Genomic DNA, 15,964 nt, shown 5'->3' on the forward strand with positions numbered 1-15,964 from the left:
ATTTGCCTCCCTCACTGCCTGCTGTAGCTGCATGTTTGCTCTCAGTGACTGGTGTGCAAGGACACTTATGTTCTTTGTTGTAGCTGCAATGAGAAAGAATCAGAGGTGGCACCTGTCGAGTTGGTAAAACATTGTGCAAGGGGGTTTATTTACAAACTGCTGCTCAAACAGGTACAATGGTGAACTGCAAGAAGCCTGTGAAACACTCAATGCCGTCATTGTTTAACACGCGACATTACACCACCCAATGGTGTTATTCTGATACAAAACACCCCTTCTTCTTTACTCCTCTAGCGTCCCTGGAATTTTTACTTAATCAAACATTTCAACACAGATCGAACACGTTGTGCCATCACTAACATTGTTATGTTACGGAAACATATGTACATTAAGAAGACAGTCTCTTGGGTGGATGTCTGTCTGCTTTTGGCAGAACACGATGTTGAGGAACTTGGCTCTTAGGGGTACTGGGAGTGTCTTCCTGTACACTGGTCGGTGTTACATCTGGGAAAACCAACTCAGGAGCTATCTCCGTAATTTCAACAGTCGTCCTCAAGTCGGGAATGTCACTGTCCATGCTCTCTGTAGTGAAAACATCTGGTAAAGATTCTGTACTCTCACTAATGCCGACAATAATTGGCCAGTGTGCCAACGCCAAATTAGTTAATCGTCAGATTATATAGTTTATGAAATCGGACCCGTTTTGGCTGATTGAATTGCGGGAGTCCGTTTTTTGCCTGAGGTGTAATTTCCCACAAGAAAACGTTCCCCACGGTCAAATTGCTTGTGGACTGTTGATCCCTTTTAGCCACTTACGTCTGATGTTTTTGCCTGACCATTTCTGAAGTTGAAGGGGGAGTCAAAAGTTGGACCTGTGTGTGTAGTTTCCTTTTGACCATCAGTATAAGCGGTGAGCTTTGTGTTGTGGAATGCACAACATCCTTGGCATATGTCCTCAAGGCCACATCAGATGGTTGCAATGATAGAGGTTTCAATTTCTGATGGTATACGATTCAGGTTAAAGTGATACTTCAGCACTAGTATCGACTTCCATCTTAATAGATTTCCCATTTAATTGTGGATAGGTCCGATGGGCCGAATGACCTACTTCTGCTCGTACGCCTTACGGTCTTAAATCTAAGATAGCAGGTTCCCTAGTTGGTTCCTCGACATACTGGTCTTAGAAAACATCTTATTCACACACAGCATTGTTGTTAATTTGATTTACCCAATCTATATGGACCATTTTTGCCTTTCATCATCGATTCCTTTGTCCTCAGCACTCTTTTGAACTTAACTTTTCCAAAATGTAGAAATCTGTCATATTTTCCCTATTGTCTCCATTTTGGATCAGATAAACTTATTAACCTTCCTTTGATTACTTATGAAACCTCAGTAAGCTATAAAATAAAAGCCTTACTCCTCTTCGAAATTTAACAGCTAAAAAACCCAAGTCCCTCTCTATCTCCTAATTCAAATTTCCAAATCGTACTTAATTAGTTATACATTCACGTGACCCTGGCTTCATTACAAATGCATGTATTTAACACCACTACTCCCTTTCATCGCTCAATTCTCCCAGACAACCTGTCTCCCTTAACCTTTCTCCAGCTTAATTACATCATTTACATACACCCAGCCTTCCTTTGCAGGATCACACAATGTTCCCCCAAAATATTTGAAACAAATCACATCCATCCTCACAATAGAGCTAAACTGGGTCGCTGTGAGGAGCTCACCGTCTCACATTTAAACTGTATATTGATGAAATAACTTAACTTAGTTCTGCAGCCTCTAAGCTTTTTGTGTACCCATCCTGCACAGGCTCCCCATTACTGGGTCAGTAGTAAGCTTAGGCTCCCGATCTGCACTGTAACTTGCTTGGAGAAATTCAGTTGTAGCTGGGTTTCAGACCCCATTAAGCTTCCTCCGTCTGGGGATGTAGATGTGAATTCATATCCAGTGCACTGTGTGTATGTAAATGATGTAATTAAACTGGGGAAAGGTTAAGGGAGACAGGTTGTCTGGGAGGTTTCTGCCCTTCAAAGCACCTTGACTGAGTTACATTGACTACCACCATCTCATCAGTTCTCCACTCCCCCCCCCCCCCCCCCCCCCCCCCCCCCCCCACCCACAACTTACCACCCTCTTCTCACTTCACTGCCTTGCGCCCATGATGGTTCCTTAACAGCCCCCCGGCCGCCTTGGCAACCAGCCACCTCTCCGTTGCTATTTTTGTTTCTTGATCCATTACAAACCTGAGTCTGTGGGGGACATGTGGTTTCTCATCTCCTGGGTCTCCTCATCTTCCAGAATTCCCATCACCATCCCTTCCAGAGATTTAAACAAAGATTGTTTATGGGATGCGGCCATCGCAGGTTGGGCCATTTGTTTCCCATTCTAATTGCTCTTGAGAAAGAAGGTGGTGGTATAATAATCTTTATTAGTGTCACAAGTAGGCTTACACTGCAGTGAAGTTACTGTGAAAAGCCCCTCGTCGCCACATTCCGGCGCCTGTTCGGGTAAACTGAGGGAGAATTCAGAATGTCCAATTCACCTAACAAGCACGTCTTTCAGGACTTGTGGGACGAAACTGGAGCACCCAGAGGAAACCCACGCAGACACGGGGAGAATATGCAGACTCAGCACAGACAGTGACCCAAGCCGGGAATTGATCCTGGGACCGTGGCGTTGTGAAGCCATAGTGCTAACCACTGTGCTACCGTGCCGCCCCATCAGCTGCCTTCTGGAACTGCTGCAGTCCATGTGGTGTATCGGCAATGTAGCTCTAGGTCAGGATGGAGGGTGGCTTGCGAGGGCGTTTCCAGGTGGTGCTGGTGCGCATGCATCTGGTGCCCTTGCCCTTCTCGGTGGTGGGGATCGCTGGTTTGGAAGGCGTTGTCGAAGGAGGTTTGGTGAGTTAATCCCACAATTCGCTCCTTCAGCTCCCCCTTCGCCCAGTTCTTCGGTCACCTCCCTTAACACCTCCTTTAGTGACTCGATGTCAAATTTTGTTGGATAGTCACCCCTCCGTGGGGGGCACGTTGGGATGTTTCCGGCATCAATGGTGGCACATACCCCATTAGTTGCAATGAGCACCGGTGGCCTCAGCAGCCGTGGAACATGCAGCCAAGACTGAGCCTCCTGTCACTTGCCCCTTTGCCCGACGCACCGCAGCAGCTGGCCACTGGGTAGCAGTGCAGGGTGGAAAGCATGGGGACTCTCCCTGATGTCAATCTGCCTGCTGGAGAAATTTGACCTGTACTACTGTCCGCCACCACCTGGGGGCAGCACTGCTTTGCTTTCTCACCTTTAATCTCGTCAGCAAATTATATCCAATCCTCGCTTAAAATGTTCCCAGTTCAAACCTATTCATTCCTCACAATGTTAACATTTAACTAGCGTGCCTGTGTATCAATTGTGCTGTGTCCATAACTCCTGATTTGTGTCACAATAATTAACAACATGCGTCTCTGTTGCCGATACGGCACTTTGTTATTTTAGTTGAAATGCTGGAGGTGATTGTCAGTAATTCCCTGCGAAATGTTTTTGAATAAACGGCGTTTGATCATTGGTTGCACATTGCGGCTGTTAGGCCTTAGCTAGTGTCTGCAACCGCTGTCACGGACAGTATTCACACGTTTCTGTTTACTCCCCATGATCAATGCGTTTGTGTGTTGTCACGACCCCCGGGGCTAATGCGCGGTCAATTCCAGCCCCTCTTGACCTGAAGTCGCAACTCAGGTGTAATTAGATGTTGTTTGAAACGCCCCAGGCCTTGGTTGAGCCAATAAACTGCAGTCACCAGGTTTGTAACTTTAACACAAGTAATCCTTTATTATCTACAGTATTATAATTATTCGGGCAGAAAATGTAACTGACCATCTAATACCTCCTTCCCAACCCCCCCCCCCCCCCCCCCCCCCCCCCCCCCCCGCCGCACTTCCTGACTACCCCCACTCTGGACACACAGACATACAGCACAGAGGGGGAAAGGATGCTGGAAAGAGAAAGGAAATGGCGCGATTCTCTGTCCTCGTTGCAGGCGAGTGAGAGCGGCACGAGGCCGGTGAATAATGGGAGAGGCCAAAAGCAAGAAGCGCGTCAGGCGCCAAACAGTTTGCGATGCGATCGGCCCGCTCCCGCGGGTGAAATTGGAATCTCGGCGTAGCGTGGCGAGAAACCAATTATCCCCACATACGCCCTATTTGCATACTATTAACGGGAGCCACCATATATCCAACGGCCTCTCGTAATTCCATAGCCTCCCCAGTAAGTGCTAACGCTGGCGCTGATTAGTACTCAAATAACAAAGAACATCACAGCACAGGAACAGGCCCTTCGGCCCTCCAAGCCTGTACCTGCCATAACACCACCCTTGGCCAAAACCCTCAGCACTTCCTTGTGCCAACGTGAACTTGGCGGAAGGGCTTCTGCGAGGAGCCGAAGAGGTGAGTAGCCATCTTTTCTCGCAGGCATGGAGCCTGGAAGCGCTGGGCGTGCCCCAATGCTCGGCTGGGGGGGGGGGGGGGGGCGGTTGGGCACCTTTAGATGGGGGGGGGGCACCCTCGGCTGGGGTGGGCCGCCACAGGAGGAGGGAGCAGGCCACTGGGTGTCGGGGCAACCATGCGCGCGACTTCATCTTGCCAACCCCTGGATCGTGTGTACCCGTTCCGGGGGCAACCCATGTCCAATCGCACCTTGATGCATGGACACTGTGGGAGGCAACACCACACACGCAGAAGCCAGCATCCGAACACCCAGGGGATGGGACAAAGCTCCGGGTACATGTCCACGGTCGGAGGATGGGTGAGTGTCATGGGGAAGCGACCAGGGCTCGGTCCAGGTGATGTTATGTGCGGGTGTCTGATGTATAGTCCGTTGAAGGGGCCCTCTCTGGCCAGGAGTGCATCCAAGGATGGTCGGTTGGCTTTTGGGGGACAAGGGGTACCCGCTGAGGGCCTGGGTAATGATGCCAGTACGGAGGCCGGTGACCAAAGCGAAGACCCGATGCAATGAGGCCCACGTGACCACTCAGGCTGTCACTGAATGGTGCATCGGACTGCTCGAAATGTGCTTCCGGTGTCTCGATCGGTCCGGTGGTGCCCTGCACTACACCCACTAGAGGCTCTCCCGCATCGTGGTGGCCTGCTTTGTCCTTCACAACCTGGCACAGCAGCGGGGTGACATGCTGGGGATGGGGGATGAGGAACATGTGGCCACCTCCGAGGTGGCGGAGGAGGATGATGAGGAGGGGCCTGAGGGGCTGGAGGTCAGTCCTGGGGTGGACCAGCCGGAGGCTGGAGAACAGACGGCGGTGAGGGTCCGGCAAGCTCGGATGGTCAGTGAGGCTCTCATACCCGCCTGCTTCACTGAGAACAAGGCCTGGTCCATCATCGCTACCTCTCCCACACCCCTCCCACCATTTTACACCCTCCCAGGGTATGTGTGACTCCAGAGTGCTGGGAATGTGTTGGCTCCGTCAGCGGGTCACTATCATGGGCAAAGGGGGGTGATGATAACCCGCAGAGAGCTGGGCACTGATGCTCCTCAAACTATGCCACAGTCTGACCACTCCTTGTCTGCTGAGTGCTTGCTCAGACCTATCACCTGTACTTTGTGTGCCCGGGAAGTGGGGGGGGGGGGGATACCTGGGGAGATGGGCCAAGGGTTCGGTGGTCGGCCTGCATTGCGGACAGAGGCGTCATACTGATTGTGGTGAAGGGTTTTTGATGTGTCCCAGGAGTCCAGCAATGCCCCACTCTCCCCACCACCCCCTCACCCCTCCTCACCCCCTACCTATCCTCCCCCTCCTCTCCCCACCTCCCTCAGTGTCCTCAGTGATCCCTGACGTGCTTCGCCTTCCTTGCTCTACCACAGGGTAGCAAGGGCTCTATCTAGGTGTGTCCCCAGGATGCATATCAGAGGTGGAGGCAGCCAGCTGCTTGGCACATCGCGTGGGCTTTGATGCTCCTGGCGGGCGTCTTCTGGGGGCTCTGGATCCCGAAGGTCCCGATGCACTTTGTCAATGGCACAGGGGTACCGCCCTGTCCCGTGTGCTGACTCTGAGACGCGGCCTCATCAGAGGGGTGGATCTGGGGGAGCTGGTGGCCACCATCCCCACTCCGTGGGACGGGTCCGGGTTGGCACCCATGCCACCTCCTCCGCTCGGTGCCCATAGGGCCCTGGGATCACCTCGGAACGGAGAGCCGTCACCGACTGAGTGACGCCCTGGACACCTTCACTAATGTTGCAGATGTCATGCACCAGGCTCTCCACTGCGGTCGCCACCCTCGCAGTGTTGGCCTCGGTGCCGTGCCTTGCCGGCATCAGCTCCTGCGCCCGTAGCCTCTGGGACTCCTCCACTCGGCTACGGATCTGCTGGAGTGACACTGACATCACCCTCTGAATGTCCCGGCCACTCCCTAATGTCACCATCAGCTCTGGGATAGCCTGGCTCTGTATCTGCGGTGCTCACCAGATTGTGCCCCGGAGGCCTGCCCACTAATGTTGCCCAGCGAGGTGCACGTCTCCGCCCTGGTGGAGGGTGGGGCTAACAGCTGTGATGCGCCGATTTGGCGTTCTCTGAGCTCTTCTCTGTTGGCGGTTGGCTGTGCAAGCGCTGTTTAAGTGCTGCTCAACCTTGTTAGTGCGGGGGGGGGGGGGGGGGGGGGGGGGGGGGGGGGGGGGGTTGGCTAGCGAGCGCGGTCCAGGCAAATCGGCTGGCGGGCCTTCATTTGCAGCGTGAAGCCCATGGAGCTTCGTTATCATAATAATAATCTTTATTATTGTCACAATTAGGCTTACATTAACACTGCAATGAAGTTACTGTGGAAAAGCCCCTAGTCGCCGCATTCCGGCGCCTGTTCGGGTACACAGAGGGAGAATTCAGAATGTCCAATTCACCTAACAAGCACGTCTTTCGGGATTTGTAGAAGGAAACCGGAGCACCCGGAGGAAACCCACGCAGACACGGGGAGAACGTGCAGACTCCGCACAGACAGCGACCCAAGCCGGGAATCGACCCTGTGTCCCTGGCACTGTGAAGCAACTGTGCTAACCACTGTACGACCATACTGTCAAGTGATCTTCTTGGAGATCCTCTCCACTTTGAGCCGGCAGTTTGCGGTGTCGATGGTAGCCATGATGTGGAGATGCCGGCGTTGGACTGGGGTGAGCACAGTAAGAAGTCTTACAACACCAGGTTAAAGTCCAACAGGTTTGATTCAAACACTAGCTTTCGGAGCACTGCTCCTTCCTCTGCACGTCGAGCAGCGATTGCCATGGCAGGGTTGTGTGGTGTCGTGGTTGCTGTTCTGAAGGCTGGTTAGTTTGCTGCAAACAATGGTTTGTTTGAGGTTGCGCGGTTGTTTGAAGGAGGTCGGTGCGTTTTTTGCTGTGGCGCGTTGGAACTGTCGATCGATGAGTCGAGCGCCATATCCTGTTCGTACAAGGGCCTACTTGTTCCTTCTAGACTTGAGATGGTTTTCTGTGGCAAGTTTGTCTACCTTCTCTGCTGGCTCAGCATCATTCCAAGTTCACAGCAGAGGATGTGCCAGTTCTTTCACTTCAGCAAGTAGGAGAGAGAGAGAGAGAGATGGAGAGAGAGAGAGAGAGAGATGGAGAGAGAGAGAGAGAGAGATGGAGAGAGAGAGAGAGAGAGATGGAGAGAGAGAGAGAGAGGTGGAGAGGGAGAGAGAGAAATGGACAGAGAGAGAGAGATGGAGAGATATGGAGAGAGAGAGTGAGAGCGCGTTCCTTTCACTTCCAAGTTCCAGTTCTCTCAGAAAGCATCACACGGGAACCAATCACTGACTGTTGTCAGGCAGAACACTGTTTCTGGCCAGCCCACCAGTTGCCAGTTAACCAATCGATCTGACTCTCTCAAAACTAGAGTCCATGATCAAGAATACCATAGCACAGCATTTGGAAAGCAGCAATGTAATCAGACAAGGTCAGCATGGATTTACGAAAGGGAAATCAGGATTGACAAATCTTCTGGAATTCTTTGAAGATGTAACCAGTAGAGTTGACCAGGGAGAACCAGTGGATGTAGTTTATTTAGACTTTCAGAAGGCCTTCGACAAGGTCTCACATAGCAGATTACTGTGTAAAGTTAAAGAGCATGGGGTTGTGGGTAGTGTCTTGAGATGGATAGAAAGCTGGTTAGCCGACAGGAAGCAAAACGTTGGAATAAATGGGTCTTTTTCTGATTGGCAGGCAGTGACTAGTGGGGTACCGCAGAGATCTGACTAAGACCCTAACTGTTCACATTGTAAATTAATGATTTGGAAGAGGGAACTAAATGTATTATCTCCAAATCTCCAGATGATACAAAGTTGGGTGGGAGGGTGAGCTGTGAGGAGGATGCAGAGATGCTTCAGCAGGATTTGGACAGGCTAAGTGAGTGGGCACATGCATGGCAGATGCAATATAATGTGGATGAATGTGAGTTATACACTTTGGTTGTAAACACAGGAAGGTTGATTATTTGATTGGGTGCAAAGTGAGAGATGGATACTCCACCAGACCTTGGTGTCCTCGTATACCCATCGCTAAAAGTAAGTGCGCATGTACAGCAGGCAGTAAAGAAGGCAAATGATATGTTGGTCTTCATAGTGAGAGGATTTGAGAATAGGAATAGAGATATTTTATGACAATTATATAGGGCGTTGGTGAGGCCACACCTGGAGTATTGTGTGTAGTTTTGGTCTCCTTATCTTAAGAAGGATGTTCTTGTTATGCAGGGAGTGCAGAGAACGTTTACCAGGCTGATTCCTGGGATGGTGGGACAGTCATATGAGGGAGACGAAGTTGGTTAGGAGCATAGAGGCTGGTTTAGCACAGTGGGCTAACTAGCTGGCTTGTAATGCAGAACAATGCCAGCAGCGCGGTTTCAATTCCCGTACCAGCCTCCCCGGACAGGCGCTGGAATGTGGCGACTAGGGGCTTTTCACAGTAACTTCATTGAAGCCTACTCGTGACAATAAGCGATTATTATTATTCACTGGAGTTTGGAAGATTGAGAGGGTATCTCATTGAAACTTATACAATTCTAACAGGGTAGATTCAGAAAGAATGTTCCCGATGGTGGGGGAGTCCAGACTAGGGGTCATAGTTTAAGAATAGGAAGAATTAGAACTGAGGTGTGAGGAGAAATTCCTTCACCCAGAGAGTGGTGAATCTGTGGAATTTGCTACCACAGAAAGTAGTCAAGGACAAAACATTGTCTAATTTCAGGAAGAAATTAAATATCGCTCTTGGGGCTAAAGGGATATGGGGAGGGGAGGGCAGGATCAGGATATTGAAGTTGATGATCAGCCATGATCATACTGAATGGCAGAGCAGGCTCGAAGGGCTGAATGGCCTCCTCCTGTTACTATTTTCTATGCATGTTCCTTTGGGATTGAAAGAGGTTTTTATAAGACCATTATGTGACAATGTAATTTGTGGAGTTGGCTACACTCCTCAATGCTAGGAGAAGCAGAAGCTAAATATTTGACTCAGTAACCTTCCACTCAGACTGTTTGCAATAATTATTTTACCTTTCCTTGCAGAGGATCAACCACTTTCCAGGAATGGGAGAGATTTGTCGCAAGGATTGTCTGGCAAGGAACATGGCCAAGTAAGTGACTCAGGCTGCTGGGCAAAGTCCCTGTCGTAACAGCAATTGGAATATTTATTACTGAGTGAGCTGTGTGTGAGAAGTGGACACAGCCTGAGTGTAGGCCAAATCCCAATCCCCCGCCTTTTTAAAAATAAATTTAAAGTACCCAATTCTTTTTTTTTCTTCCAATTGAGGGGCAATTTAGTGTGACCAATCCACCTAACCCGCACATCTTTGAGTTGTGGGGTTGAGACCCACGCAGACACGGGGAGAATGTGCAATCTCCACACAGACAGTGACCCAGGGCCAGGATCGAACCCGGGTCCTCGGTGCCATGTGGCAGCAGTGCTAACCGCTGCGCCACCGTGCCGCCCACCATTCCCCAGCTGAACAGCAGGTGGCGATGTGCAGATGACGGTTTCCAAACTCTGCCCGGATCTATTCTTGAAGGGTATATATCCACATGATCTTCTGCCCAGCACACCCAACCCCATGAAGATCCACCTTCCCGTGTTGTTGGTCTGCGAACAGACACTTCCTTTTCTGATTGGATGATTCTGCACTGTCAGGCAAACAGATTTAAACATGGGAACATAAATTAAACAGGAGTTGACCACTCGGCCCCTCGGCCTCGCTCCACAGCAACTTCATGGCTGCTGTGATTGTGGCCTTCAGTCCACTCTCCTGACTGCCTCCCCAATAACCCTTGACTCTCTTGTCAATCAAACATCCGTCTAACTCAGCCTAGAATATGTTTCGCCTCCACTGCGCTCTGGGGAAGAGAAATAGGCGAGAGAAGGATTTCTGAGCGAAGAAATTTCTCCTCGCCTCCATTTTAAATGGGAGACCCCTTATTTTGAAGCTGTGCCTGTTAGATCTAGTTTCCACATGAAGGGATCCACCCTGTAAAGTCCCCTTGGAATCCTGTCTGTTTCAAAACTTTCGCCCCTCACTCTTCTAGGCTCCAATGAATACAGGCCCAACGTGCTTAACTTGTCCTCAGAAGACAACCTGTTGATCAGTCTAACAAACCTTACGTGAGCTGCCTCCAATGCAAAAAGGTCCCTCCTAAAATAAGGAGACCAAAATCATACACAGTGGGCTGAACCCTCAGTTTGGGAGACCATTTTCTCGGGCAGCACGGTAGCACGGTGGTCAGCACAATTGCTTCTCAATCCAGGGTCCCAGGTTCGATTCCTGGCTTGGGTCACTGTCTGTGCGGAGTCTGCACGTTCTCCCCGCGTGTCTGCGTGGGTTTCCTCCGGGTGCTCCGGTTTCCTCCCACAGCCCAAAGATGTGCAGGTTAGGTGGATCGGCCATGATAAATTGCCCTTAGTGTCCAAAATTGCCCTTAGTGCTGAGTGGGATTAATGGGTTATGGGGATAGGGTGGAGGTGTGGGCTTGGGTAGGGTGCTCTTTCAAGAGAAGAGCCGGTGCAGACTCGATGGGCCGAATGGCCTCCTTCTGCACTGTAAATTCGATGAAATCTAGTCTCCCGCTGGATTCACTACCCCTTGCCGTGAAAATTTACATATTGGAGGGATTGCGAGGGATTCTGCCACTCAAATTGGCGGCCCGTTAGCGAGGTCCGGTCGTTGACGGCCCTCCCCCTCCGCAATGCAATTCTGCCCCCCCCCCCTCCCCAGTTGAGGGGGGGGGGTCTCTCTTATGGGGGCATCTCTGATGGGAGGCTCTCTTATCGTCTTATCGGGGGGGGGCAATCTCTGGTGGGGGGTCTCTCTTATGAGGAGTCTCTGGTTGGGATTCTCTTATATGGGGGTATCTGGCGGGGGGGGGGGGGCTCTGTTATGGGATGGGGTGAGTGGGGCGCTCTTTCGGAGCGTCGTGCAGATCGAATGGGCCGAATGGCCTCCTTCTGCACTGTAGGGATTCTGTGAATCTATGATTCCTCTATAGGCCTCTTCCACCCAACCTGTTCTCACAATTTAACCCTTTTAGCCCACGTGTCATTTCCCTGAATGTGCATTGCATCCCCCGCAGGCCCAATATATCCTTGTTGTGGGGTGGTATCTCCAACTGAATGGACTGCTTCAGATGCTGTCTAATCAAACCTCTATTCAGCTGTAACAAAGGGTGGGGTTTTACGGCCCTTCCCATCGGTGGGGCTTTCCAGTTCCACCAAAGTCAATGGGTTTTCGAATGGTTTGCCGCATTTCCTGGCCTCCCTCCACCTGGAAGTAGCTGTAATATCCTAACTCCCTGCCCCTTTCTTTCTTTTTTTTTTCTTTTTTTAAAATAATTTTTATTAAGATTTTCAAAAACATATCAAAAACACAAAATAAAACCGTATTAACAACAACAAAAAGAAATAACACAATAACCCCCAAAACCAAACCCCCCCCCAAGTAACTACAAAAAGAAGAAATAGATAAGCACCCGGCATATTCAATAAACACATATACACATTTCTCCCTTCCCCCGCAACAACCCCCCCCCCCCCCCCCCCCCCCCGCCCTCCTCTCCCTGGAATGATAAAGCTAGGTGACCATGAAAATATGAATTGTTGCAAAAAACCCGGCTTCTTCACTGATGTCCTTGAAGGAAGGGAGTCCGCCGCCCTTACCCTGTCTGGCCGACATGTGACTCCAAACCCACTGCAATATGGATGACTCTTAACTGGCCCTCTAAAACGCCCTCGCAAAACCAGTCAAGGGTAATGTCATGTGAGAGTACCTTTAAGAAATGGGTGTTTATCAAATAGCTGTAGTGGATGTACCTTTAAGAGGTGGGTGTTTATCAAATAGCTGCAGTGATGTCAGAGTGTGGGTGGAGCTGAGCTGTGACTTTCGCTTTGAGCAAAACCGCTGGTGTGTGTGTCTGTGTGTTTTAGTTTTGTTTTCAGAGTGGAGAGCTGCAGTGAAAGCCAGCAGATGTGTATGGATATCTCTACAAGCTAAAGAATGTTCGTTTGGGTGATTTCAAAGTGACGCCTGTTTCTGTAGAGAATTTAAACCTGCTGTCTTTCTGTAAAAAGGGTCTTTTGGTCTTATGGATGTTGTTAGGAAAGTTATGAAGGGTTACTTATAGAATATTGTATCTGTGGGGATTATTAGTGTTGATAGTTGTTAAGATGTTTACTGTGGGTTTATAAAGTGTTAACTGGATTCATAAATAAACATGGTTTTGTTTTAAAAGTACTTCAGATCTCTGTTGATTCACACCTGTAAAGTGGGCCCTTGTGCTCCCCATAACCGAAATCTATTAAAAGTCGAGGGTTAGGTGAACTCCATGATATACTTTGGAGTTTTCTAAACCCTGGCCTATAACAGTTATTAGGGATGGCTGGTAAATGCTGGCCCAGCCAATGACGCCCATGTTCCTTGCACGGAAGAATAAAGAAAAGCGAACAATCCTGGCTCCTGTGCAGCTTTCCATTTCCTGGACTGAGGGAAGCACCCTTAACCCTCAAAGGACAGGATAAAGGGGCAGCACGGTAGCATAGCGGTTAGCACAATTGCTTCACAGCTCCAGGGTCCCAGGTTCGATTCCGGCTTGGGTCACTGTCTGTGCGGAGTCTGTACGTTCTCCCCGTGTCTGCGTGGGTTTCCTCCGGGTGCTCCGGATTCCTCCCACAGTCCAAAGATGTGCGGGTTAGGTGGATTACAAAGAACAAAGAAAATTACAGCACAGGAACAGGCCCTTCGGCCCTCCCAGCCTGCGCCGATCCAGATCCTTTATCTAAACCTGTCTCCTATTTTCCAAGGTCTACTTCCCTCTATGTTCCCGCCCGTTCATATACCTGTCTAGATGCCTCTGAAATGATGCTATCGTGCCCGCCTCTACCACCTCCGCTGGTAAAGCGTTCCAGGCACCCCACCCTCTGCATAAAAAACTTTCCATGCACATCTCCCTTAAACTTTCCCCCTCTCACTTTGAAATCGTGACCCCTTGTAACTGACACCCCCACTCTTGGAAAAAGCTTGTTGCTATCCACCCTGTCCATACCTCTCATAATTTTGTAGACCTCAATCAGGTCCCCCCTCAACCTCCGTCTTTCCAATGAAAACAATCCTAATCTACTCAACCTTTCTTCATAGCTAGCCCCCTCCATACCAGGCAACATCCTGGTGAACCTCCTCTGCACCCTCTCCAAAGCATCCACATCCTTCTGGTAATGTGGCGACCAGAACTGCACGCAGTATTCCAAATGTGGCCGAACCAAAGTCCTATACAACTGTAACATGACCTGCCGACTCTTATACTCAATATCCCGTCCTTGAAGGCAAGCATGCTGTATGCCTTCTTGACCACTCTATCGACCTGCGTTGCCACCTTCAGGGTACAATGGACCTGAACTCCCAGATCTCTCTGTACATCAATTTTCCCCAGGACCCTTCCATTGACCATATAGTCCGCTCTTGAATTTGATCTTCCAAAATGCATCACCTCGCATTTGCCTGGATTGAACTCAATCTGCCATTTCTCTGCCCAACTCTCTAATCTATCTATATTTTGTTGTATTCTCTGACAGTCCTCCTCGCTATCTGCAACTCCACCAATCTTTGTATCATCTGCAAACTTGCAATAAGACCACCTATACCTTCCTCCAGGTTATTTTTGTAGATCACAAACAACAGTGGTCCGAGCACGGATCCCTGTGGAACACCACTAGTCACCCTTCTCCATTTTGAGACACTCCCTTCCACCACTACTCTCTGTCTCCTGTTACCCAGCCAGTTCTTTATCCATCTGGTTAGAACACCCTGAATCCCATACGACTTCACTTTTTCCATCAACCTGCCATGGGAAAACTTATCAAATGCCTTACTAAAGTCCATGGGCGCGATTCTCCGCTGCCCACCACGGGTCGGAGAATAGCGGGAGGGCCTTCCCGACATTTTTCCCGACCTCCCGCTATTCTCCCCCCCCCCCCCCCCCCCCCCCCCCACGGCCGCCCCACGAGACGAATCTCTGCTCACCGTTTTTTACGGCGAACAGCGATTCTCCGGGCCGAGTTCCCAGGCCTTTACGGCCGTTTTCACAAACGCAAACACACGTGCTCTCACCGTACGTGAAAACGGCCGCAAAGTGCCGTCCCGGACAACCATGGCACCGATGGGCACGGCCGCACCACGGCCGTGCCAAGGGTGGCATGGACTTGTGATCAGTGGGCACCGATCGCGGGCAGCGGGTTTGATACCCGCGCACTATTTGTTCCTCCGCCGCCCCGCAGGATCAGTCCGCGGGGCGGCTGAGGGGCATGACGGCCAGCGCATGCGCGGGTTTGACGCAGATGCGTGATGATGTCATCCGCGCATGCGCGGGTTGGAGCTGTCCAACCCGTGCATGCGCGGCTGACGTCATCGTGCGCGTCAGCCGCCGTGACGCTCGCCGCGCGGGCTTAGCAACGGTCGCTAAGCCCACGATGCCGAGCTTCACGGGGCCGCACTGCTAGCCCCGCCCTGGGGGGAGAATCGGGTCCCGGGAGGGGGCGCGGAGGCTGCCATGAAACACGGCCAGTTTCACGGCAGCCTTTACGACTCGCCGCATTTGCGGAGAATCGCGCCCCATGTATATGACATCTACAGCCCTTCCCTCATCAATTAACTTTGTCACTTCCTCAAAGAATTCTATTAGGTTTGTAAGGCATGGCCTTCCCTGCACAAAACCATGCTGCCTATCACTGATAAGTCTATTTTCGCCCATATGTGAATAGATCCTATCCCTCAGTATCTTCTCCAACAGTTTGCCTACCACTGACGTCAAGCTCACAGTTCTATAATTCCCTGGATTTTCCCTGCTACCCTTCTTAAACAAAGGGACAACATTAGCAATTCTCCAGTCCTCCGGGACCTCACCCACGCTCAAGGATGCTGTAAAGATATCTGTTAAGGCTCCAGCTATTTCGACCCTCGCTTCCCTCAGAAACCTGGGATAGATCCCATCCGGTCCTGGGGACTTGTCCACCTTAATGTCTTTTAGAATATCCAAAATTTTCCCCTTCCGTATGACAACTTGACCTAGAGTATTTAAACATCCATCCCTAGCCTCAACATCCGTCTTGTCCCTCTCCTTTGTGAATACTGATGCAAAGTACTCATTAAGAATCTCACCCATTTCCTCTGAGTCCACGCATAAATTCCCTCTTTTGTCTTTGAGTGGGCCAATCCTTTCTCCAGTTACCCTCTTGCTCCTTACATACAAATAAAAGGCTTTGGAATTTTCCTTAACCCTGTTAGCCAAAGATATTTCATGACCCCTTTTAGCCTTCTTTATTGCGCGTTTGAGATTCGTCCTACTTTCCCGATATTCCTCCAAAGCTTCATCAGTTTTGAGTTGCCTCGATCTTATGAATGCTTCCTTTTTCATCTTAGCTAGTCTCACAATTTCACCCG

General features: G+C 50.4%; 1 protein-coding gene across 8 annotated transcripts in view; it reads left to right on the top strand.

Moving 5' to 3' along the window:
* Window positions 1-15,964, top strand: part of ttll7 (tubulin tyrosine ligase-like family, member 7) — a 302,308-nt gene that overhangs the window by 155,069 nt on the left and 131,275 nt on the right. For all 8 annotated transcript variants that reach the window (XM_038793673.1, XM_038793671.1, XM_038793677.1 and 5 more), the window contains one exon: window positions 9,558-9,625. In XM_038793673.1, coding sequence (XP_038649601.1) covers window positions 9,558-9,625 — 68 coding nt within the window. The remainder of the gene's footprint in view (window positions 1-9,557; window positions 9,626-15,964) is intronic.

The sequence above is a fragment of the Scyliorhinus canicula genome, chromosome 4 (genome assembly GCF_902713615.1).
Source record: "Scyliorhinus canicula chromosome 4, sScyCan1.1, whole genome shotgun sequence".
Taxonomy (NCBI): domain Eukaryota; kingdom Metazoa; phylum Chordata; class Chondrichthyes; order Carcharhiniformes; family Scyliorhinidae; genus Scyliorhinus; species Scyliorhinus canicula.